General features: G+C 37.3%; 2 protein-coding genes across 2 annotated transcripts; one reads left to right on the plus strand and one right to left on the minus strand.

Annotated features, from left to right (window-relative positions):
- The first annotated feature begins 320 nt into the window (after positions 1–320).
- Positions 321–20,691, plus strand: myo1ha (myosin IHa). Its single transcript, XM_052122610.1, has 32 exons — positions 321–332; positions 8,961–9,107; positions 9,460–9,575; positions 9,662–9,860; positions 9,941–10,021; positions 10,142–10,321; positions 10,447–10,545; positions 10,656–10,769; positions 10,886–10,957; positions 11,145–11,264; positions 11,409–11,476; positions 11,667–11,772; positions 11,926–12,006; positions 12,202–12,293; positions 14,839–14,933; positions 15,526–15,572; positions 15,706–15,786; positions 16,767–16,872; positions 17,009–17,126; positions 17,244–17,357; positions 17,892–17,968; positions 18,049–18,117; positions 18,311–18,395; positions 18,880–19,042; positions 19,163–19,246; positions 19,344–19,437; positions 19,540–19,595; positions 19,685–19,820; positions 20,046–20,116; positions 20,269–20,366; positions 20,450–20,549; positions 20,665–20,691. The coding sequence occupies exons 1-32, from the start codon at positions 321–323 to the stop codon at positions 20,689–20,691; spliced, it is 3,108 nt and encodes a 1,035-aa protein (XP_051978570.1).
- A 331-nt stretch (positions 20,692–21,022) lies between these two features.
- On the minus strand, positions 21,023–26,875 carry kctd10 (potassium channel tetramerization domain containing 10). The gene is made up of 7 exons (XM_052121097.1): positions 26,793–26,875; positions 25,899–26,112; positions 25,600–25,769; positions 25,362–25,448; positions 25,214–25,266; positions 24,928–25,123; positions 21,023–22,726 (listed from the first exon to the last, which is right to left on the minus strand). The coding sequence occupies exons 1-7, from the start codon at positions 26,793–26,795 to the stop codon at positions 22,508–22,510; spliced, it is 942 nt and encodes a 313-aa protein (XP_051977057.1). The 5' UTR covers positions 26,796–26,875; the 3' UTR covers positions 21,023–22,507.
- Positions 26,876–27,459: the final 584 nt, after the last annotated feature.

Consider the following 27,459-nt stretch of genomic DNA (forward strand, 5'->3'; position numbering starts at 1 on the left):
CAAGTAATTTGTATTTGTATTGTGCTTTTCACACAGAATTTCAAAGCAGCTTTAAATCATGCATAAAAAACCTGAAACTGTAATATCTATAAAGTCCTGGAGTGATCATTGTGTAGTATGATTAAATATGATTGTAAATTGTGTATACAAATTTAATAATGAAATCTGTGTATTTAGAATCCCTGTGAGCAAGCTGAAAGCGACTGTGGCAAGGAACACAAAACTCCATAAGATGTTGTTTAATGGAGGAAAAATAACCTTGAGAGAAACCAGGCTTACTGTGGGGGCCACTTTTCCTCTGAATAAACAACATGATTAGAATGCCTATATTAGTTATTTATGTGCAGTTCACGTCATGGCTTAAAATTTGTAAATTAAGTAAGGTCCTGTGTTTAATAAAAAAAAAAAAAAAAAGATTAATAACTATCATCTTTGAAGTCCATACTGGATTTACTGCAGAAGTTCACATACATGCATTGTCCTTTGTTAGTTGGCTGATGAAGGCTTTCATTGGCAGTTAAATTATGTCTATGTATTCTATTTCAAGAGTGTAGTTCATCAATAGACAAAGGTGATGCAGGCAGAGATTAATAAGGTGCATCGCAGTTCAAGCTGCAGGTCGGTTTGGTGGGGTCCATCCTAAGTCCAAGGTTCAGGCAGTGGCATATGAAGTATCCGATGTCTTACAGTTGGAGTTGGCATCAGTTCATCCTCTGATGTCAAAAGACTGAAGTAATTTCTGGTTAGCACCAGCTGTAGTTTGTCGTCATCACTCAGCGACATCAGCTCTGGCTGGCTCTGGTAACCTCAGGATATGAATCACGAGGTTGAGACATGGAAACAAATAGAATAATATCAGCGTAGATGCCATTCAATTTTATACAGATTTATAAGTTGTTACTGATGTTTCTGTTCCGGCAGACCTAACTAAAGCAGCTTAATTGTGAGTTGATTGATAAATTAGGTGTAGGCCTGACTAAATAGATGAGTCTTTAGTCTAGACCAGGGCTGAACTGGTAATCTTGCATACCGGGCATTTTCCCAGTGGGCCGATCAGGGGCGGAATGTCCATCGGGAGAACCGAGCGTGCTGGTGGTGAATGGCCCGTGATAAGCAACAATGAGCCGCCGCGTTATGTAGAATGGACCACAAAACGGCACTGCGATATGCAGAAAAGGACAGCGAACACCCCTCAAAGCTCAACAACATTTGGCTCACATTGACTTAGCCTAGACTTAGACTGAGCCAGTGTGTCTGCATCCCAAACAGTGTTAGGAAGACTATTCCATAGTTTAGGAGCAAAAAATGAAAAGGATCTACCTCCTTTTATAGATTTTGATATTCTTGGAATTATTAACAAGCCAGAATTTTGTGATCGTAATGAACGTGATGAAATATAGCATGTCAGAAGGTCACTTAAGTACTGCGGAGCTAGACCATTCAAAGCTTTGTATGTGGTTAACAGAATTTTTTAATTCATACAAAATTTAAGAGGTAGCCAATGTAATGACGATAAAATTTGACTAATATGATCATATTTCTTGGATCTAGTCAGCACTCTGGCAGCTGCATTTTGAACCAATTGAAGTTTATTTATTGAACTTGATGGGCATCCTCCCAGTAATGCACTACAATAGTCTAGTCTTGAGGTCATGAACGCATTAATTTGTTTTTCGGCATCAACAACAGAGAGCATGTTTTTCGGCATTAACAACAGAGGGCATGTGTCATAACTTAGCAATATTTCTGAGGTGGAAGAATGCTGTTCTACAAACATTTGAAATTGGATTTTCAAAGGACAGATTGGTATCAAATATAACACTTACTCTTTTTGCTGTTGAAGGCAACGTAACAGTATGTGACATCGAGACTCGAATTATATTTTAGCGTCTTATTTTTAGAGGTTTTTTGTCCAACAGTTAGTACCTCTGTATTGTCTGAATTATGTAGAAGGGAGTTTCTGGCCATAATATCTTTGATTTCATTGATACGCTGCTAATTTGGAGAATTGTGAATTTTCGTTGGGTTTAGAAGAAACATAAAGTTGGGTATCATCGGCTTAACAGTGGAAACTTATTCCATGATTCCTGATAATATCTCCCAGGGGAAGCATGTATAAGTAGAAAAGCAGAAACCCTAAAACTGATCCCTGTGGTATTCCATACTTAACTTTTGTTTGATCTGACAATTCGTCATTTACACATACATCGCTGTACTACCCGGACGAGTCCACTGTATACCATGTGCAGTTGGTTTGTGAGGAAGGTCTGCAGCAGGGGACTTCTTGGGGCAGTGGTGGCTCAGCGGTTAAGGCTCTGGGTTACTGATCAGAAGGTCGTGGGTTCAAGCCCCAACACCACCAAGACACCACTGTTGGGCCCTTGAGCAAGGCCCTTGAACCTATCTGCTCCAGGGGCGCCGTATCATGGCTGACCCTGCACTCTGACCCCAGCTTAGCTGGGATATGTGAAAAATAAATAATTTCACCATGTATATGCAGAAATGTATGTATAATGTGTGACAATTGGTCAAATTAAATTAAATTAAATTAAATCAGAAACAGTATCTACCGGCTTCTCTTTCTTACTGACCTCCCCTAGCGTTCGGATGCGTGTCTCTAACTCATTAACCTTTTCCTTCAGCCTGACTAATTCCTTACATTTATCACATGTCCCTCACAATCCTTCACTGCTGATGGAAGAAGTTATAGTAAACATGTGGCATGCAATGCAGGAAGAAATAACATGAGCAGATTGCAGACTTACTGCAATTGTTTGTTGTTGTTGTTATGATTGTTCTTGGGCGGCAAGGGTTTGAGATCGATGTGGTTCCTAATCAGCAGATATTTGAGATTGATGCATTAATCTGTGTAAAACACAGTGAAGAAAATTAATGCATGCAGTTGCGACGTGAGATTGAGTCAAGCGGAAAAAAGAAAAGAAAAACGAGAAACAGGTGCGTGCGAAAAACAAATACAGCTGAAACAATAGAAAATCGGAAGAACCAAAAGCACATGGTAAAATGGCAAAGGATAAAATTAAGAATGCACAGCTATATGTTTTGAACTCAGCATATTGTAGCTCTGACTGCTATCATCTTGCCAGCCACAATATATTGCACTAAAGAAATCAATACCATAGAAATAATAGCAATGGAAAGAAATGATGAAATACAAAGATAAAAAAAAAAAAGATCATGTGTAAGCGTCATTCAAAGTGGCCATTAAGGTGCTCTCATACATTTTCAGTGCCTATACTTCTTGTTAGCTTTTTTATGTCCACTGCTGATGGACACAAAAGTAAAAGCTTCTATCTAGCACAATATCAGCTTGCCTAGATCACCAAGACCACAAGTTGATTGAACATAAGCTATAAAAATGTCAAAACTTCAGGTCTTCTCTCTGAGAAAGATATTTAAGATGTAAAGTGAGCCTCACAGCTCACTTTAAGAGAGTGCTGCTATTGCTCATTATGTCTAGTCTTTCCTATTCTTGGCCAGGCCTGCAGAGGAGTAGGATGTCTTTAACATATCGTTACTTCTCTTTCTACCTCCATTCTTCCCTCTCTCCTTCCTTCCCTTTCTTATTTGGTTGAGGTCATCTCAACTCAGCCGTGACTGACACATTAGACTGGGCCAAAGAACCATCTCTTAATTAAAAGACAATAGCTTTTATACTGAGGCAAGCTAATGCACCAGATGTGATGACTAGGCTTGTGACGTTGTGTCTCTATTTTTTACTTGTATAAAAAGGGAAAGATTAAACATTCCAATGCCCAAACTTGGAAAAGTGGGAAGAAGCTCAACCTGCTGGCTTCAAGCATTAGAAAATGGTGTGTATAGTCATTTTTACAGGGTTGTTCCTGCATAGAGAATTACTAGGTGACCGTCTCCGTCAAATTTCGTGCTGCCTCCAGCTGTCTACAAAACTCTGGTGGGTGTCTTTGTGGAAAACACTAACAAACGTTGCACTCGGTGGATTGTCATTTGTAACTACAAATCTCGGCAATAATAATAAAATAATTCCGTTGTCGAATAGTCGCTTGATGTAATTTAACATAACTTAAGATCATATAAAACTATAATGATGACACGCGAGATGAGAGGAGCGCTGCAGCTCGAGTGTCTGATAGAAACACAGATCACAGCTTGGCGATATATCTTTATTTCATCCTTAATTAAAGTTCAAATAATACGGGAGTGTGAAATGTAAAATAAGCACAAACTCCAAAACTGTCATTGTCTGTGCGGTCAGAGATGCTTCAACCAGTCGCGGAAGAGAACCAAACTGAGTGGGAGTCGAGACTGGGAGAGATTTAAAGTTCCGCCGGCTGATGCGCACTCTAACACGATCAATCTTATGTGAAAAATAACACTAAAATGTCAACAACAATAAAACGTTTTGGATTACAAGATTGACAATTGCTTATCAATAATACTCTTATGGCTAAAATGTTTACAGTGTTCAGTGACTAAAATGTCAATATGACTAAATGTTACTAAAATATTAATAAAATGTCAACAGTTTTCATTGACTGAAACTACATTAAAAAAAGCCCAGACTTTGTCAACTAAACAAAACTTTTTTGATCAGTATGGTACCACCTCCACCTCATTTTGAGCCAGGAAAAACCCTGTTTTATAGTCTTTACAGATTACAATCATTAAAATAGGTCAGTCTTTACTAGTTTTGACTAAAACCAAGTGCACACTGTACGATTGTTGCTTGTCAAACTGTACTATAGGATTCTAGTGAGATCTTGGGTAAAAGCAATGGCAAATTGTTTATACATAATGATTGTACAGTACACATCATAACCAAGACTTTGGTCCCATTTTTGCTGATTGATAGCTTAGAACAGTGTTTCCCAACCTTTTTTCTGCCACGGCACACTTTTTATGACAAAAACATTCTACGGCACGCCACTATCCCACATAGGCTAGCCATCGTCAAACTGTTTCCTTTTCAAGAACTTGTCCATGTTTTCTATCCATCTGAGTAGCGTGTTTACTTGTAATGTTTGAAATTAGGCTATGCAAAAAACAACAACAAGTCACATACAGTGCATTAGACTTTCTCATCGTCCATCATTATGACGGACAGGGTCGTAAAATTTCCATCATAATCTATTATTACCCGTCATTTTAATTTTCATATTTTAATGATAATAAGACATTTAATAGCTTTTATTTTCGCTCACATTTTTATTTTTAATCATGAACTTACAGGACGAGCATATAGCAGATTATTAATACATTTATTTATGAAGAGAACAGATGAACAGACACCGCACGAAGCAGATTAATGTTTTTTCCCCCCGCAGTGACAGTGGAGGCCACTAAAATATGAGCAACGCAATATTACAAAAATCAAATATGATTAAAATATGAACAAAACACGTAAAAAATTAACTGAACAAAAATCAATCGTCAACTCAAACCTGTGCGTAATCAAAAAAGCTTGCAGTTGCTTTGATAGCAGAAAGTAATAAAATGTCTTGTTTATGTTTAGTTTCAAGCGTTTTCTTGGTGAATTTAGTGAGTGAACTTGGTGAGTTCAACAACTGGGGTCTCTGATATTCATAAACAATAAGGTAATATTTAATTAAAAGAAATTACGAGACATTCAATGTCTCTTCAAAAATGTGGACAGTTTTTAAATATTTCTTGTTGCTTAGTACTCTCAAAGACATTATTGGTGAAGCAAACACGTGTGTGAAATCACTTTGGTGTAAAGTCACTTCATAGACTTCAGTGTATTCTGCAGCGTTGATGTGAGTCATGTGAAAGACCCTTAATGCGTATAAATATCACTCACTTTTGCACATTAATCATTGCTCTTCACAATCACAAAAGTGACCGAATATGGTTTCAAACCGGCGTATTTCTATTTTCGTATTTCTGAAATTATTATTTTCATGCATTTATTTATTTTGTGGAATTTGATCATTTCCACGGCACATGGTACAGTGGTTGGGAAACACTGGCTTAGACTGATATCATCTGGCCATCGTAGAAGCAGTCACACTGTACGTCTGAAACTTCCTGAACTTTGTCGGAAGCTATGATTCATAGCAAAGGCAATTAATATGATGGTGATTTTTTTTATTAAGGCATAATCTGCTATCAAATTTTTTTTTTTAAACCACACAATGAAGTCTTTAAAACATTACAGACTACAGCTTAATTGTCTGTTACAGAATATTTTTCTGGAAAGCTGCTATAATTACTATACAAATAAATATGACTTGACTTGACTTGAACAAATAACAGTGTTCAATGACTGCCAATATTGCCCAACAACAAGAACAGTTTTTAATGACCCCTAAAATATCGTGGCCAAAATCGTACAATGTGAATGTGTCTCAAGATTATATTCCATGACTGTTTGATGCATATGGCATTTCATTGCTATTGGAAAATATCTGTGGAAGAAACATGTCCATCATTATTTGTGGTTTTATCTTTGACATTATATGAGGTTGGTCAGAACATTAGTTGTCAAAAGTTTGGACACTTAAGTGACTTTGTTTCATATAACTTACAATTATGGTAACATTTAAAAAATAAAGAATAAGTGGGTGTGTCCAAACTTTTGACACCCACATGAGAATCTTATAGGTCCCTCAAACTCATGAGAGTAGCATGTTGCTGCTTTCAGTTGTGTCTCTTATTGCATGTTCCTGGGAAAAGGAACAGGCTTTCCCTGTGCTGATGTCCATGCCTCTTATCACACTGAACGTGTCACACTATAAACATAAGCATCCACTCTGTTGTTACTCATCCACTCATTGTTACTCATGTGACATTGAGTTCAGCTTGTTCCCATGTGGGGACAGAAACTAGAGAGGGGGAGTCTCCACAATAACGCAGAGATTGTGATTGGTTCTGACATCTCAAATGGGGGATCTTCAATGATATTGTTCACCTGCCCCTTTGGCTTAAAGCAGGGGGAGAGGGGGAGGGGCATGTTTTGGGGTTGCTAGTGAGGACATGAAATGGTGGGGAGCTTGAAGTGATGTGTGGTGGTGGATGGTGTTTCATGAATTTGGGGTGTGCATGCATGTAGCGGGATGAAAATTTTATTGGCGGACAGGTGGGAGAAAATCTCCCATCCGAGAAATACTTCCCCCTCCCCAAATACACACACACACACCCTTCGTTACGTTGTTCATATAACTGTTGTGTCTAGAACAAGCCTCTATTGTGTGCCCCGAGGGCATGCTAAATGAGTGTCTCAGAGAGCAGCGGGACATAGACCGTTACAGCACAATTTAGTCTGTCCCGTTGTCTCAAGAAGGCCCCATTTCAGAAGCTCACAGATCAGACAAATATAAGCAACCCCCCTCCCTCCCTTCCTCTGTCCCTCCTTCCCTCCATATCTCCCTCTCTCTCAGTCTCCTGCTCCTTTGCCCTCTTTCCTCTACATCCAACCAGCCCACAGCAGCCCAAATAGGCCAAATCTCATCTATTGTCCTGGGACTTCCCAGTGTGAAATTCACTGTGACATTAAATGTTTTCTAATGAATAAATTTTGAAAGGAAATGCAGAAAGAATATGTGTAATGGAATGTAGACTGCATTTTAAAAGCTTCTTCATTGTCCACCGTCTTTGGAATTTACAGGACAAAAAACTGGCCTCTTGCAGAGCTAATGAGGTTTATGGGGGTGAAGGGGGGAACAGAGGAGATTTTGGGGGCTTTTGGTCATAGATTAGATTTTGATTTTCTTTCACCCCTTTTTCTGTTTCTTTTTTTAATTCGCTATCTGAAAGTCAAATATTCTCTATTTTACAAGCTAGCAAAACTCAAGCAATCTTTCAAAGAAAAGTTAGGACCTCTGTTAAACCAAAATGTGCATTTTAAGGGATGGAGTAGTGCGTGCCTCGAAAGTCTCTTCCTTAGATTGAGAAATATACACACCTTATATTGAGAAATACACTTCTCTATTTTGTTTATTGGAATGCAATGACACATTGTTGAACTGAGGAAGTAACTAGAGAAAAATATGGGGTTGACATTTCATTTAAGTTTGTTGAGGATTGTGGCATTTGCAAAGAAATTGCTCAACATTGAGATAAACATCCTCCTGGGGTCCTTGAGGGCATGAAGAAACCAAAGATTTCTATGTATAGAAGTGCAAAGACTGAAACCTTTAAGCAATTTAGTAATTCTGTTCATTTGCACATTTCTCCCTTGTGGGCTTTCTTCTAAAAGAGACTATATTTTGGCATGGATTGAACCCACTTGATTACTGATCTTGGCATTGACTAAACCCAAATATCAGTGAATACTCCAGTGGAGTAAAAACATATGAACATGCTTGGCCTTCATTGGTGCCTAACAGAGCCAAGTTGGAAGATATGGCTGTCTGTGTTTAAGGTGTACTGAATGCTATCTAAAACGGTATGTGGCATATATCCAGTCACAACATACCATTTGAAAAGGATTCTTAGCAAAAGCAAAGCTGTCATTCATAGAGGGACAGGAACATGCTCTTCTCATTGCAGATGATATCTCATTGCAAAAGGCTCTACAATAGAGAACAGCAATATAAAGTACTTAGTTAAACATCAGCAGGGTATTATGCGGTTGGATGATCATGACTCAATCTGGGACCTTAGACCCTGATTCTCAGTCTCAGTCTCAGTCTGAACGTGATAGCAAGTCTGTTAATGAAAGGGTAAAGAGTCGCTAGATGGCCCAAAATGCAGTATAAATGCAGATTCCAATTTAAACATGCCATTTTGTAGTCCATTACCATGTGTGAGTGGTCAGTGAATTGAATCTGATTTGACTGAAATTGATATTCAGGCCTGTTTTGCTGATTTAAAAACTAGATTTCTGTACCTAACATATGCAGATTTCCTTACTGTATAACACTATCTTGTAGACTTCCTCAGTGTAAACCAATTGCATTAAATCATTGTCAGTGCTGTCCTTGTCTGACTGGCAGAAAGGAAAGGCTAAGCTGGGTCGGTTGGATTTGGAGGGAGCACTGATTGCCAGAGACCGAGTTGGCATCCAGGATTTTGTGCTTCTTGATGCCCACAACAGTGAGACAGCCTTCCTGGACAATCTGAAAAAACGTTTCTCAGAGGATTTGATATACGTGAGTAAAACGTCTCTGAAAAGTCTCACTGGTAAATTGTTTCTGCTTTAGTTTATGCAAAATGTTTTATTTGTTTTATCAACAGAGTAAGAAAAATAAACCAAATTCAAGGAGATATTCTCTGAAAACAAGTCTTAATATTTTACCCAATTTTGCTTCTCAAAGTAAATGTATCTTGTTTTAATCTTGGATATTTAGATATTATAAGCGAAAACAAGACAAAAATACTGAATTAAGAAAATGACTGTTCAATGCACAGGCTATCAAATATTTTATTAGCATCTTTCATTATGTTTGAATCCCATACATGTCCCATACAAGTTCAAGTCAAAAGACATCTCGATATTTTTAGACTTACATAGGTACTTTGCTGATATCTGTAAACCCATACAAGGAGTTGGACATCTACACCAAGAAGCAGATGGATCTCTACATGGGGGTGAACTTCTTTGAGCTTCCTCCTCATATGTAAGTGTGTTGCTTTAAGTTCCTTATCAGTAAATTAAACATTGTAAAAAAGACAATATTTTAAAAAGTTCCTTCATCTTTCCCAGCTATGCATTAGCAGATAATGCCTACCATACCATGCTAACGGAAGCCAACAACCACTTTATTCTGATATCTGGGGAGAGTGGAGCAGGCAAAACAGAGGCCTCCAAAAAGATCTTGCAGTACTATGCAGTTAGCTGCCCAAGCACCACCTTACTAGACACTGTGAGAGACTGTATGCTCATGTCCAACCCTGTACTAGAGGTCAGTCCAACAATAATCTTCTCTAAATCTGAATAAATATTAGCATTCACAATGCATGAATTCATCAAATGTGCTTTTAGGCCTTTGGTAATGCAAAGACTATGAAAAATGACAACTCCAGTCGTTTTGGGAAGTATATGGACATCCAGTTTGACAGCCAGGTATGGACTCTGCTGAAAACAAAGTGACCCAATTCATCCAATCTATTCTGCTTTTTGCTGTTGTCTATCTTTAAGAATGCTGCATTTTAAAGAAGATTCACGCTTGATATTCATTCTTAGGGGGATGCTGTTGGAGGCCACATCCTCAGTTATCTCTTGGAAAAGTCCAGAGTGGTCCACCAAAACCATGGTGAGAGAAACTTTCATATATTCTATCAGCTGGTAGAGGGAGGTGAAGAGGACCTACTGAGACACCTGGGTTTGGAGAAGGACACAAAGCATTATAGCTATCTAGTGCAGGTATGTTTTCTAATTGTGTATTTGATGGTAAAATGACTTGGTCATCAAGAGAATTACAGTATCCAAAGAGAAATCCAAACAGAACCAGTGCTTCTATAACTGCACGTCTGCTGTTGTCTTAACAGGGAGAATGTTCCAATGTAAACTCTATTAATGACAAGAATGATTGGAAAACAGTTAAAAATGCATTATCGGTCATTGACATTGATGGCAATGATATTGAGGTAAGGATAGGTGCAACAATATATTATATGTATGAATTATGTGTTGGTGTAATTGTGATAGATGTTGCAGCCTTCGCCCCAAAATGTATTGTTTTTCTTTAATGATATAGCACCTCTTCGGAATCATAGCTAGTGTTCTCCATCTGGGGAACGTGCACTTTGATGGAGACAACAAGGGCTATGCTATTCTAAACTCCAATGCAGCACTGCGCTGGGTCTCCAAGGTCAGCCGTTATTCTCTATTGCCCATAATTACCTTATTACCTTATTAAGTGATTACGTCATTAACAGCCATTACACTTATTTGTTACATTCCTCTTTGTGTTAATGTGATCTTCAGCTGCTAGGGGTCCATGTTAAGGTGCTTCATGAAGTCCTCACATACAGGAAGATTGAAGCCAAATCAGAGGAGGTAAAATAAGAGCAACTAATTGAGGACAAATGAGGAAAATTCACTAAAGTCTGTTGACTGACACTTCCATCTCCAGAAACATGCATTTAAATGAACATGCATCAAATTCATGTATTACTGAAAGATTTCTGTTTATCAAATATCTTTCCTGAGGGAGGACAATGATAACTATCTCGCTGGTCCCCAGGTCCTGAGCCCCTTCACTATAGATCATGCTGTCTATGCGAGAGATGCCCTGGCCAAAGCCATCTATGGTCGTACCTTCACATGGCTGGTCAACAGGATCAATGAGTCTCTGGAGAATACGGCAAGAATGCGGAAAAAGCAATTATAAATATTTACATTTGGTTTCTTTTGTTTTAAACAATGATGGAAGTACAGTTGTTGCTTTTGACTTAATTCTACCATGAAGAAACTATACCTTGGAAATATTTCATGTTTTGGTGTTCAGGATTCAAGCAGGACAACAGTCATTGGATTGCTAGACATCTATGGCTTTGAGGTATTCAGTGTCAACAGGTATGTGTTTGGATGTGCCATATAGATAGATAGATATGGGCTGGTGAGAAATCGTATAGATGAATGAATGAACGAATGAATGAAGGAATGAATGAAATGATGAATGGATGGATGGAAGGGTGGATGGGTGGGTGGATGGATGGAAACAATTGTATGTTCATAATGTCTTTATGTATGTGTATGTGTTAAGCTTTGAGCAGTTTTGCATAAACTACTGTAATGAGAAGCTTCAGCAACTCTTCATTCAGTTGACACTTAAGGCTGAACAAGAGGAATATGAAGCAGAAGGAATTGGGGTAGGTTAAACTACACCACTACAACTCCTGACATTCCAACCCTTCTGGTAATATTTACATTTAAAATATTACCAACTGTCAAGATATCACTATATCCTAAAATTGCAGGCTAGAAAATCTACTCTTAGGGAATTTTTTCTCTGTGTGTTTTAGTGGGAGCCAGTGCAGTTCTTCAACAACAAAATCATCTGTGACCTGGTGGAGGAGAAACACAGAGGAATTATTTCTGTGCTGGTATGGAATGATGAGTAGTACAATTTCAAACAAGCATCAACCTAAACATCGGAAAGAAAGATTGCCAGATAGCCTAAACTTTTCAATTCTCTGCCACTTTTTGAAATTGATAATTGCTGGTTGATGTCAATTGAAGCATTTGCATGAGAGATATTCTGTCTGTATTACTCTTCATTGTGGCTGTTGGAATTTCAGGATGAGGAGTGTCTGCGACCAGGTGACGCCACTGATCTCACATTTCTCAGGAAGCTTGAGGAGAAAATGGGCAATCATCCCCATTTTGTAACGTGAGTTAGTGTTTAATAGTTAATATTGAGTTTATAACTTAAAATTGCTTGGGTAGACATTAATTAATTCAGTACTGCTAGAAACTATCAGCAGTCTGATTTGCCATGGCACACCTCTAATTTCAAAGAATCAGCTAAGCTGTGTTGTATGTGAAACTGAAGCATTCACCCCCTGGTTTGGCTACATTGTCTCTCTTAAGCAGTTTATTGACTGACATCCCTGTTGAAAGCATACTGGAGTCAGAGAGATTGTGATGTTGTGTTACGTTTTATCTAGATCAAATTAAAATTAAGTTCCTGTGCCTAGTTGCATAAAGCACCTTAAGTTTTTCCCTTAAGTGTAACACTTAAAGAGCCCATATTATGCTAATTTACAGGTTCTTAATTTTATTTTGGGGGTCTACTGGAATAGGTTTACATACTTTAATGTTTAACACATTATTTGGGTGGGCCATACTTTAACACATTATTTATCTCATACTGTACATTTATTTTCCCCACTCTTTTGAAACTCTGGCCGAAAACGCTCTGATTTTCCTCCTGTCTCTTTAAAGCCCCCCTTTCCGAAAAGCCCAGTTTGCTCTGACTGGTCAGCTGGCCTAGAAAACTATTTAAACACAATAACATTAGCAAGCAGGTTTGCTGTAGGGGTAACTGTCTTGAAAATCCGGCATTGGTTGTGGTTGTACTGCTGAGGAATTGTGGTAAAAATACATTTTAACCACTGATACTTCAATTCGTCTGCCTTTGGAAGTCCAAACAAAGAGGTTTTGCTTTTACAGTAAAGAAAATAGCATCTTCTCGACACGGCGACAACACTATTTTTGTTTGAGGGTGGGCCAAAGTAGCCCTTAGGTGGCATTATTCAAAAGCGTTACATGTGACATAGATACTTTAAGGAAGAAATGGCTGGACTATAATCCATAAACAAATCATAAAAGCCTATCTACTGTCATTTATGTGCCATTATACTGGATGCTACATCCCTCAATGCCCTAGTACTTATAAAATGAAAACAAGTATGACTGATAAAAATAGATCATGACAGAAATTTTACAGAGAGTGACGAATAAAGACTTTTTTCTAGTGCAACCTCTGATCATGATGCTACACAAACATCCCTAATTAATTTATCTCAGCACAAAACTCTACTAAGAATTGCACATCCACTTCAAAAAGCTCAAGTAAACGTGAAAGTAAACCACAAATTGGCAAATCATCAAAGGTTGTGGATATTATCTCACTAACTCAAATGAACAGCATAACAAAACTAATCAAAACGGCAGGCTCCTAATATTTATCAGTCATTGTAATCTAATACAAACCAGTGCACCAACAACACAACACCTCAACACAATGGCATACAATTCAATGAAGGTCTAACACCAAGCATAGCAAATGAGAACAATTAAATGGCTTTTACGCAACATACCTTAATAATAATAGAATTTCTCAAAATAATATATACTTTTTCTTGTATAATAGACATAAAACACGTTTAAGTTGAAGAAAATATATTATTTCTTAAAATACATTTATGATGCCATGCAATTTGCATAACAGCATCACCTCTGGTGGGGCTTAGCCCCAATTGCCCCTAATGTAGAGATGTGGCTGAGTGAGGTGAATTTGAGGTGTTAAATGTGATATTAGATTGCCTTTCATCATGATAGCGATTCCCCATAGTAATCCTGCACTTGTTTATTATCGCTAAGATGGTCTAAAATGCTCTTCCGATTGCGAAACATTTGCATTGGTATGCTGAACTCGTTATATAAACTTCACCCTTTCTCCTGTTTTAGAAATCTTGTAACTCTTACCCAACACTTAAGGTGAAGTTTTACTACCCTTAAGGTTTACATAGGAAAATGGCAGTTAATGTGCTTTATGCAACACTCAAGGGAATACATATGTAAAAAATAAATATGTAGGGGATTATGATGTTTTAAGTAAAACTTAAGGGTTGTGTTCTGCAACACCATTAAATTTAAAGGACATTTTAGGGCGATCTTAAGGGAAAGTTTCACTTAAAGTGCTTCATGCAAAAAGGCACAGAAATACTGCATTTGTGCCAAGATCCTCTCTAGAATATTAATCAAACAAAGATGTAAGGATTTTCAGAATTAAAGGGACTGTACACCATATACAAAAATCATGTCATCATTCATCCACTCTCATGTTGTTCCAACCGCGTATGAATTTCTTTATTCAGTGGAACACAAAAAGAGAAGTTAGGCAGAATGTTAGCCTCAGTCACCATTCTCTTTCATTGCATCTTTTTGTCTAAAAAATGAAAGTGAATGGTGACTGAGGCTTACATTCTGTCAATCTCCTTTTGTATCTGTGAAAGAAAGAAAGAAAGTCATATGGGTTTGGTACAGTGTGACAGTGAGTAAATGATGACAGAATTTTTGAACGATCCTTTAAAATTCTTTTTAACACTACCAGACCACATATGGACTATAGCAAAAATCAGGCATCCTTTAATTAGGATTTGATTCTGTTATTTTGAGAGCAATTTCTTGAACTTTTTTCTGAACTGAAGGCATAAGTTGGCTGATAAGAAGACACGTAAATCTCTGGAGAGAGGGGACTTTCGTCTTCTCCATTATGCAGGAGAAGTGACCTACTGTGTTGTGGGTAAGACATGCCACAATAAAATCCTGGCTATGTTCGAAATGGAATACTTGCTTAATACTGAGTGAATAATGCATGGCATATACTGTACTGTATACTGCCTACTAATTAAGAAATACATAGTACATAACACAGTAGGCGGTATTCCACAATGAACAATAAAAACTGAAGGATTGTTGTCTACAATGACATCATTACATTGCATGTCTGATTTAGCTAGTGGAGTCTAGTTATCATCTTGGAAGTAAAAAGTAAACTATTTTGTAGTTTTTAATTCAGTTTTGTTTAATACATTTGTAACTTTCAGCAGTCTGATCAAATAAAGAGTTAATAATTTGAGTCTTTTGGTAGATAGTCATCTGGGTATTCTGTGCATACAGAAATTTTGCAAAGTATGTGTAGTGTATACATACTATATACTGCAGCAATAGTAAGAGTAGCATGGCAGTATGCTATTTGGAACATAACCCCTATCTGCACACCCTGTCTACAGGTCACTACAGTTTTGAAAAGGTCAGACTTGCTCTCACATTCACTCAATATTGAGCTATTTCGGTGTTGTCTATGATCTATTTTTCCCCTAATTTTTTAACAGGCTTTATCGACAAAAACAATGATCTTTTGTACAAAAACATCAAAGACGTAAGTGCACACAGAATGGATGAAAGGAAAAAACTTTTTAATCGCTTAATAATTTGCTTTTTCTTATTTTTGCCACTACAAATGGCTAAAAACAGGGATATCATGGACTTGTGTATGTGTATGTGTGTAAAAGGTGATGCGCCAGTCAAAGAACCAGATAATACAGCAGTGCTTTCCAGCCACTGAAGCAGACAGCAGGAGAAGGCCTGAGACTGTGAGTTGACTCGCTAGAAATATCACAATATGTACTGCATGCTACATGCTACACTTTACTGAAATATACACAATTCAATATGCATATGCCTTGACTGATTCAAATTATAGCATACTAAATTATTTACTTAAAGGGGTCATGACATGCTTTAAAGCCTTTAAATCCATCCTTTTTATTATTTTAAATGTCCCTAGAGATTCACTTATAATATTAGTAAAGGTTTTTTTTGCACAAAAAATAATCATATACCTGTATTTGTAAAACATGTTAATTTCCCACCCTCATTCTGACCCTCTGTCAGAAAAGCTCTGTTTTGGTGCTGTATCTCCTTTAAGACTTGACAGTAAACGTCCACTGTTATGACTGGCTCTCTGCGCTTGACTGACCTACTCTCTCCTTGCCGCTTCCCTGCAAACCACTACTGCGCTGGGCTATGGATGTGATAAGTTAAAGTAGGCATTGATATGTTGTTGTGGAGGCAGTCAGATGCAAATGTCTACCACAGTGTGACATTACATGTGGAGGAAGTAGAGAACGAGTCGGTTTGGCATTTTGGTATCAACAAATGCTCAATTTGCAGTGAGGAGGTTTTGAGTTCTGAAACTTGCAATGTGTGTTTTATAGTACAATGACCTCTTATATGTTAAAAGATCAAATACAATTTTATTCATTATGTCATGACCCCTTTAAGCTAGAGAAAACTTTTTATGTACCTCTGCTAGTAAGATCTGATTGTATAGTATAACATGTTTTATGTGATCTGTGCATCACATCTCTAGCATATTGAAACACACAGTATGTACAGTATATACAAAATCACTATAGATTGCAGAATTGTGTAGTGTGAGTAGTATAATTATATGCTATTTTGAAATATAGGAACTAAAATATACAAAATGTACTCCGGTGATTCAGCTCAACAAAGGTCTAGATAAATGGACACTATTTTAGTTAATTGGAATGCTGAAATTAATTTGCAGGTGGCCACTCAGTTCAAGAACAGTTTACTTCGGCTGACAGAGATTCTGACGGCTAAGCAGGCATGGTATGTTCGCTGCCTCAAGTCTAATGATAATAAGCAGCCAGGTGAGAATCTTTGGCATAAAACTGTGATAAGAATATGTATGCTAAGAAAATATTTTTTTCTTCTAATACATATTTTATTATGTGATTAATTAAATGTATACATTTTTAAGTGTGGCTTCTGTATGTACTGACACAGGCAAGTTTGATGAAGTTCTGGTGAGACACCAGGTGAAATATCTGGGCTTAATGGAGCACTTAAGGGTCAGGCGAGCTGGATTTGCATATCGACGTAGATATGAAGTCTTTCTGCAGAGGTAGACTGACTCAAAATACCTTCACATACACATGGCTGACATGTTGTCTTCTGAAAAACATTCCTGAAAAAAAAAATAATGAAATCAAAATACTAAGGTAATGCCATGTTCCTTAAGGTATAAACCTCTATGCCCTGCCACTTGGCCCCACTGGAGAGGTGTACCTTCAGAAGGGGTGGAAACACTGGTGCTGCATTTGGGCTACCAGCCTGATGAGTATAAAATGGGCAGGTAAGAGCTCTTTAATGTGAACTTGCAGTATGTTAATAAATACTAAGAAATCAGTAGGCCTGAGTAGCTCAGTGGTAAAGATGCTGGCTATCACCCCTGGAATTCACTAGTTTGAATCCCTGGGCGTACTGAGTCACTGAGTCTCCTAGGCAACCAAATTGGCCCGATTGCTAGAGAGGGTAGAGTCACATGGGGTATCTTCCTCTTGGTCACTATAATGTGGTTGGTTCTTGTTGGGGCATGTGGTGAGTTAGGCATGGATGCTGAATGGCGTGAAGGATGTCTCCGTGGCTACGTGCTCAACAAGCGACGTGATAAGATGCACGGGTTGATGGTCTCAGACGCGGAGGCAGCTGGAATTGAGGCTAATCACTCCGCTACCATGAGGACTTAAAAGCAAATTGGAAATTGGGCATGCCAAATTGGGAGAAAAAGGGGAAAAAATAAATTAAATAAAAAAATACTAAGAAATCAGTGTTTGATCACTCAGAACTGAACCCCTCTTTATTTTACATGTCGTGTCACCCTCTAAAGGACAAAGATATTCATACGATATGCGAGGACACTTTTTGCCACAGAAGATGCTTTTGAAGTCTGCAAACATGAACTGGGTAAGCAACAGAGACCTCAGAAGAGAGAGACACCTTTTTAACATGGCATTACAACCATGTGTCCTTTGTTGCTGTTACAGCTACAAGAATACAGGCCAAATACAAAGGCTACAGAGCCAAAGGAGAGTTTAGAAAACAGAAAGAGGCTGGTGAGTAACAGTATTTGTTGGTTTTATTTAAGAAACATTTTTATGATGTCATTTAAGTGAAGTATATAATGGAATATAATGACAGTCTAGAATATTGCACAAAAAGTGTATTAATTAGAGCATACATGCAGTATTTGCAATTTTTTTGTGATTCAGTTTCTTTCAAATTCTTTTATTGCAACATTTGTCTAAGCCACAAAAATTGAGACCTGCTGGCGGGGGGTGCAGGCACGGAAGGAGAGAGAGCGCAGAGCCTGGGCTGTCAAAGTCATTAAAAAGTTAGTAATATTAGTTGCTATTTAGTTATGCTTGCTTAGGATTGCTGCTTATACTTTATATAATATCATATAATATATTATATATAATACATACTTTTTGGAATACTCTGCCCCAAACGTTTATTTCTCACGTTTGTTCTTTGTGGATAAATAAAATATACCTGAAATAGTGTGGCTTATTGAGGAGAGGTGTGCTATTGCTTTTTAAGGGTTAGATTGAAACGGGGTCCTACACATATTATGGAGACTAAAGAATGGGATCTTTTGACTTTTGGCAGTTATAAACTGCCAGCAATGCCCTAACAACCACCTAGAACACCCTATCAATGCCATACAAACCACTCAGAGCTGGCCAGCTCCAAGCACCACTCAGATTTTCATAGAAACATTTACAAATTTTGTGTTAATAAGTGTCGTTTACCAGGTGTAAACCTAAAAGGATAAGTGCCATACCCCTTTATGACCTGTTTTTTTTACTATGCAGGTTTATTAAGGGCTATATGACCCGTCGTGAGGCAAAAACGACAGACAACTCAGAATACCTGGTCTTTGTCCGACAGAGTTACCTGAATAGGCTGAAAGATAACTTACCAAAGACTGTATTGGACAAGACAACATGGCTGACACCTCCCCCTGTCATGACAGAGGTATTCAAGTTCGCTGTTGCTAAAATCTAAAGCACTGAACATACATGCATACATGGAGAAAAGTATGATTATTACAGTTTGGGAAATTCTTTTGAGAGCTTGACATTGTTGTGTTTGTAGACCTCAGCAATTCTGCGTCAGCTGCACACTCGTATGATGGTGAGGAAGTACGTGCGTGGAATTACACCACAGAAAAAAGCACAGGTCACTATCATTGTCATCAAGGTCCTTTATTTTAGCTTATATTACATATGTTAACTGATTGGCAAATTATCTTGCTGTTGATGTTATCTCTTCATAGCTGCAACAAAAAGTAGTAACTAGTGCCATCTTTAAGGGAAAGAAGGACAGCTATCCTCAGAGCATCCCTGCACCTTTTGTGGACACCAGGATCAGTCAGTACAACATATTCTACAGAAGCTACAATTACAGTGTTTTGCAGTTATTTTATTTTTTTATCTCTAAAACACTTTTTCCGATCCAAACATGCTGATCAGATGAACAAGACATCAATATGAGGGTTCTTCAGACTATACGACATGAACGTATCAAGGTAAACCACACGATGCCCTGCTAACAATCAACCAGAAAAGAATGAGCTCTCCATACATAACATGACCTAAACACCTTCTCTCTCTGCAGTACAGTGTTCCTGTGGTGAAGTATGACAGGAATGGATTTAAACCCAGACAAAGGCAACTTATTCTCACTCAGGCTACATTGTACCTGGCAGAAGAGGCTAAGATCAAACAGAGAGTGGACTTTGTTTCTCTAAAAGGTGATCACATGGGTCTCTCAGGGAACAAGACATGCATACTAGTCACTCAGTGCAACAAAATCACATTACAGCACTTTTGTTGTCTCCTTTTGATGAATTAATATTTTGTAGCATTCCATTTTTGTCATTTTGGAAGAAATAAATCAGTTGAAATGCTGGGTTATTTGCAACTCATTTATTTGCAAAGTGAAGTTTGAGTGCACATTGTATTGTTTGTTTGATTAGGTGTTTCTGTCAGCAATCTGGGAGACTCCATCATGATACTTCATGTTGCTTGTGATAATCCAAAACAGAAGGTGAAAAACCAAAGCATCAATTTAACACTTCTTTTTAGGTTGTAGGACAATAGTCTTTACATACGCCATCCCAAATTGTTTAAAGGTAGAACATTACACAAATTCACAGTATGTATTTACATGTAGTACTGTTGTTCTCCCCTCTACCTAAGGGGGACCTGGTAATTCAGTGTGACCACTTGTTTGAAACATTGACCAAACTGGCTATGCTCGCAAACAAGCAGAATAACATCAAGGTTGTTCAGGGAAGGTAAAGAAGCTGACTTCATCTCTTGTCTAACCTTTAATGATGGTCACCTGGACACACTGTGTTAACATCTTATTCTTACACAGCATAAAGTTTGAGATCCAGGCAGGCAAAGAGAGCTGTGTGGACTTCAGCACTGGACAAGAACATATGGTTTCTAAAGGCAAAAATGGACATCTGATGGTGGTAAGTGATTACATTTGTTATATTATAACATTAGTTTCTTTACAGCAAAAAATATGTAAATTCTTTACTGCAAAATTTCAAAACAATGGCACTGAAGACACTTTCATTATCAAAGGTGGCTCCACGGATCAAGTCTCGCTGATTTGAAAGAGGTCACTATCTCGTGTATATTTCATGAGGGAAACCCTTATGGAAGAGGATATCTTACTCCACCCCCAACTCTACAACCTGTAGACCTCTAAGAGCTCAGTATATGGATATCCAAAGGACTTATGTAAATACTGAATTTGTTAAAGAATTACTGCAAAGCAGAGCAATGTTTTGTTGTTAGATCACCATTCTAGCAATGACATCTGTTCTTGATGCAAACCACAGTTAACTGGTTTTTTCATTCCATGTTGCTGAGCCATATTTATAATATTGTTTTATACAAAGACAAACAGCAATTAAAACAAATCAAATGCAGTTTGGTCTAAATTTGTAGAAATCTTTATTTGTGATAACATGTGTATAAATAATTTGCATGTAAAACATTTTATGTGCACGTCTGTACAAACTTCTCTACAGTATACAGATTTCATATTTTTTTTTTAGTATACCTTTAATAAAACTAGTGAGCACAAGTAATCTGTGATGCAACACACTGCAGCAGAGGACTTCCCAGAGCTTCTTAAATGCAGTCAGGTCTCTCCTTACACTCTCATACTTGGTGTCAATTACTGAATTACACACACATACATTCTTTCCGTGTGATAACTTACAAAACCTAGAAGCATATTTAACTTCATAGAATTTAAAACAGTGCTGTGGAATCGTTTTCAATCAAAATCCTATTCACTTTTACTAAAACTGATAGGGGATAGAAACATTATAATGAGGGTTTTGATCACATTGAAGTGCCCATTTATGAGCAAAGACACCATTACACTATAGTGCCCCCTTCTGGCTAAATTTCATATGTAATTTATCAAGACCTCAATTATCCAGCATGTAGGTTGATAATCCTTTGAGATTAATTAATTGAATCTTGTGAAATGTTTTCTTGAAAGCATAGTAAAATTAAGGATGGACATATAAAGCATATTTGTATGACACTCTCCTGTAATGTGTAAAAATATTGTGACACGGGAGTTCTTAATCAGGCTCTGCATTAAGTTATGAGAATAAGGCAAAAATAAAGTCCTCTCACTTCTTCACCAACAGGATCGATGAAACCTTGTAAAACTCAAATCAGAACACATCTCAGTAAGTCACTATCAGCACTGTGATCTGATGGTTCCAACACTTTAACACAAATCATCAAAAGCAAATAAACTAGGCGTAAACTAAATTCAAAAGCCACACAAATCAAACGGTTAAAACACATTACACATGAAAACACTCAAAAGTACAGTATTAACCTCTAAGGCACCAAGCCACCCTACAGTCTTCACTCCAACAATATGACAAAGAAATAATATGGTAAATAATGATGAACCATTAAACCGGACATAACAAAAACACTAAATAAAGGGGAAATGCTGACACTTCAATTATAATATTTGCTGCAATTCTTGAATTTAATCGATTAACTTGATGTATTTATTAAAAACAGCAAATAGGGCCAAATGTTCTGAGAATGTAATTTATGCAGTAAAACTATTCCTGTTGTATACTTTTGTTCACATCTTTTAAGTAAGGTCCTCAAAAGTGAACAACAGACTTTAAAGATCAATGCCTGACTTTTGCCACACTAACACAGCTTGAGCATGCTGCCCTATATGCTATATCCAGACTTCAGTGTGACCTACTGAGGTCCTAAATACTAGCTATTTTGGGAATATCCCTTTCTCTAAGGTAGCAGAATCAATGCTATATAAACTGGCTAACTTTTAACTGACACGTCCGTGTGAAAACAGAGGGGCGTAACTTAAGTGCTGGCGGTTGTTAAGGCACTGAAAATTGGAGAAACTGGAGGGTCACTGGTGGTGGTGTGTGCGGTCATCAGGCCGCTTGATGTGGATCCTTCGCACCCTTTCAATACGTTCTCTCTCTTCGTCCTCATCAATGTGATGGGAACGGCCTGCAGCGCCCCCTGTGGCCTCCAGCAGTGCATTGTCAGGCCCACGGCCATCTTGAGACTCGTAGAGCAAAATGTTGAGGGTCTCTTCATAGATGCGAGCCTCTGGGAACTCAACCTGTAAGGGAGAGTCAAACAAGCGAGTTTCATAAAACTGACCGAAGCCTTACAATAGTTTTATCTTGTTCATTTTGTAAAAAGTATTTTTAGTAGGGCTGCGAATCGATAAAATTAACTAAATAGTCGCAGAGTTTTCTGTAATTAATTGTGATTAATCATGGTACATGGTACACTACAACAAACATTAAAAAATATAATCATAAAAAGGGGCAAGAGAAAGAGAATTTTACTTGCCTAACTGGACAAGACTTCTGATTAAAATGTCAATAACAAAAAACAATCAGCTATATTTGAGATTTGGCCTAGGCCTGTCACTTTCATATTCAGAAAGTTCCTATTTATATTTTGCTGTTGAAAATAAGCCAGAGTGTTTAATTTTATAATTTGCCATCGATCTAGTAACAGCTGCGCCTTGTTTGATTGATAGACGGCGTATATGAAAATGCTTGCGCTAATGCGCCTAAACGGACAAATACATTTTAAAACTCCGCTAAAATGCCCATCTTGGTGAGGTATTCATGTAAACACAGAGAGTGATGTCTAAAGTGAACGTAAAAAGTGGATTTGTATTAAAATGTCAGACTTATAAGTTAATAAATAGACCTGCTGCTGTCTAGTGTATTGAGTCATTATAATAATCAAACATTCATAACAAGAAAACACTCACTGCTCTTGACTGGGTAACTTTAGTAGTTTTAAAAAGTAATAATGTATTATAATCATACAGTGAAGACCAGAAGAAATTTTATGTTGCATTTCATTGTGAATGTTTACTTAAATACTTGATTGCCTACTGCTGTTAAAAACAGTTTTTTTGTTCTAATATTTTTAATCTTTTTCTTTTCTTTATTGTTTTTTATTTGTATTTTATTACTGACTGTTTACTAGTCTTGAATAATTAAGAATTTCAAAACATTCTTCTATAATTAACATATTAGTTAGTTTTATTATTTGTTGTGGTTTAGAAGCTGGTATTGAAAATCGTCAAATTTCACTACCGACTACTAAAATTGTGGTATTGTGATAATGTATAGCTTTTATTGTACATGGCAGATCTTGCTGCAATAACATGATGAAAAAGTAGAACTCATTCCATAGAAGTGTGAGCACAGCTGCTTTAAATGATGGCGATGGAGGCTTTTCTTTATTTGACTACCATACGTGACATATAATAATTAGATGACAATAGCCAACTCCCCTACCCAGTGCAGTTTACATTTCTGTACTGAGAATTGATTTGATTGTATAGGTATACTACAAGTATTAGGTTGGGCATCGGTCCTAATTTCAGAAAATACAACATAAACGTTGACGTTACTTGAGCATGTAACATAAATTTCATTTTTTTCTCTCCGGACAAGAAACTCTTTTACTCTGACAAGTGAATGACCAATTTACTTGTCCGGAGGACAAGCACATGACAATGGTTAAATGTCGAGCCCTGGCTCAATTGAACGCTCTAGTCGATTTTGTGTTTTGACCATTTGTATACTGCGTTAACTCTGTCTTGTTAATGCTTTGTGGGTATTACTTTTTGCCATGTCATCACCATTCATATCTATACAATCAATGTGTTCATGATTAAATTACTACTAGAGCAAAAAATTGTTTACAAGAGCACAATGTTCTTCATAAATCTAGCCTCTTAATTTTGCTCTCAAAGTGCTCCAGATTGATGCATTTAACTTTAAAATGTTAAATAAATGATTACGAGAGTCCACCCACCAGTCTCACAAAATCCTGTGGGTAACACAGAGTTTAGACACATTTTTACATGTTTAAATCTTTTATACAAGTATACAGTATGTATACTGTACATGCCATAATATCACTGGATATGCTGCAATTAAAATCTGGAAAAAATCTTCTGCAGTTTACCAGTGGACTTTTAATGGATCAAATGAGCAGATTCAATTCCTATCAAGCTTTATAGGCAAGAGAAACTTGTGTACATTGCCATTACATTACTAGACACTATACATACAGATATTGAACAAACTGAATGATAACGTTTAATTAGCTTAAGTTTAAAGTCTCTTATCGTGCACACGTTGGGTCTCTCTTGGGCATGATTTTGCTTTTAACACTGGTTCAGATGACAGTAAGCGAAAAGAGATACGGCAGCTTACCGTATAATTCATCATTGATATAATCCATAACTAATAAAAGTAACCGTATAAGCGACAGATGGCCATTTACCTTGGTCTGCTTCTTCTCAGTAGCGTAGACGATTGACGTGCAACACACCTCTGCGATCTTCCTGCCCTGGCCATAAAAGGACCAGCAACAAATTTCATCACCGATCACATCCTTGATAAAGAGCACTCGGCCGTTAAACCTCAGAGACAGCTTGTCAAACAGCTCAATGTTCTTCAACATGTTGTCATCAGAGTTGCTACAAAGAAAGAGAGCCAATAGATCAAGCAAAAATGGGACACTAGCCTCACATCTGCAAGACACTTTAAGCAATTTAGCCAATTTTTACCTTGTATATGAATATTTATTGTTGCTTCTGTTGTAAAGCAGTTTGACTGTAGGCTGAGAATAGATAGACATATGTGTAAAGTCAAGATTTTATGCTGTTTGCAAATAAATAGGATTTCATTACGCAAAAAGCTAGAAACATTTTGTACCTTATTGGCAGTGGCAATGAGTCTCTGCTCCTCCTTAGATGATGTAACCAATGGAACTTTACAGAATGGTTCATAAGCATCTTTGTTCTGCAAACATTTGTAGACTGTAAGACCAAACCTAAACTTGTATACCAAATGCTTATTTAGAGAATAATTCAAAAGAAAAAGCATTCAATGAACAATTTATTTGTTGAGCATGTAGTGTTTACTCGTGTATGTGTTGTAGCTGGTACTCTACCTGTAATGCTGCTTGACACTCATCCACCAGCCCCTGCACCAGGTAATACTTTGCCTCTGCCAGCAACTCCTCCGTCTCCCTCCTGCTCTCGGGCAGCGGGACAACACCATCCCTCAGATAGTTCAGGATGGTCCCAAAGTGCTTCCCACATCTGTCAATCAAAATCCAGCCTGGAAAAATAACAGAGGTTCAGAGCGAGGCTTGGACCCTACAAAACGGTTCACTTCAGATGAACTTGTATCCATATTGTTAATCACACCATACTTTTTAAAAATATCAACAGAGGCAATTGCATTTACCTTCACTATCTGTGAGGACCTCCATACGGCCACTGAACATGGCCTTCAGCATGGTGTCCTGCTTGGTCAGGGTCTGCATGGTGGTGTAGTACAGCGCTCCCCCAACATTCAGCTTCACATATTTGGAGCTGGAACTGGACCCCTTAAAGGAAGTGGTCCGTGTTGTAGCTGCCGGCACAGCCGAGCTCACCACACTTTCTCCTGACATCTCTTCCTGGAAGTCAGAAGGAAATTGTGACATATGATGACCTCAGGTTTGAAAAACACAGGACATGCACAAAATATTTTCTACTATTACACAGACACATGGCCCACACAAAGACTCCATACATGCCTTCATACTTAAAGTATGTTCATAAAGATTACCAAATAGAAATAAATATTAAAGAGTAACATATTTATACAAGTTTTTGAAACAAGGGATGTTTATTTTCGAAACAAAACAAATCCAACATAACACATGACCATATTTGCGGTGACTGATCACCACACATTACTCTTAAAGATTATATCAGAACAAATAAATAATTTTCATTCAAAGTGAAGCTCACTCAGACTGATTTCATGACGCCACATCAAATACTGCTGGTCTGTTTTCACTTAAACCCAGCAGATTTCAAAGTTATATTATTTTTATATATATGTATGTATGTGGATGGGTGCATATATAATATATAATAAAGAACTGAATAAGAATAAATTAAATAGTGTGAGTTACTCATCAGAATCAGATGACTAGAGGAGCTAAATTAGCACAGTAGCTTGTTCTCTCAATTTCTTAGAAAACAATAAAGGAGTTACTGCCGAGAAGCAAACATATGCACAACGAAGTAACTAATAAACAGACTAATGAGGAGAAAATAGATTAAATTAAGCAAAAACACCATTATTTACCATAGAAATCCCCCGATTAATTCGGGCCTCCTGGAACGGGTCTGAAATTAGATCACTTCCGGTCTCAGCCCTGTGTCATGCACGAAGACGCAGGTCGCGCGCTTCAGAAGCTCGTTCACTTATTTTCAACATAACATGGGAAATCCTACCTATCCCCTCTTCTGTCATTTTACTTGTACCCTCTTTGTACACCACGACAAGTGTAATTGTAATTATACATTTATTTTGAAGTAAATGTTTTGTGTAGGTTCATGCTCATTTTAAAAATTGGTTCAAGTTAAAGATACATAGAATCTCTAAAACATTGTATTACAATATTATTTTATTAATATAATAGTAATGCAACAAATGGAAGTAATGCATTTCACAGTCTTGGTAGTGCAGAATAATCTTTTATGGTTGTTTTTAAAAAAAATAAGCAGTGAAACAATTTTGTTTCAAAATAATATTGATATTTGATTAACTTTTGTCCTCCAAATCAAAGTGTAACCAACATGTAGGTTTCCACTGTTGTAAAATAAATAATTAAAAACAGAGGGGAGCCATTTAGTCCTGCATGACTATAATAATAATAATAATAATAATAATGATAATAAAACAAGAAAAGTAATTTAATAGCTTTTACTTTATGGTTACACCACATTACATTTTTAAAGTCATTAAATTT

The sequence above is a fragment of the Xyrauchen texanus genome, chromosome 4 (genome assembly GCF_025860055.1).
Source record: "Xyrauchen texanus isolate HMW12.3.18 chromosome 4, RBS_HiC_50CHRs, whole genome shotgun sequence".
In the NCBI taxonomy this organism is placed as follows: Eukaryota; Metazoa; Chordata; class Actinopteri; order Cypriniformes; family Catostomidae; genus Xyrauchen; species Xyrauchen texanus.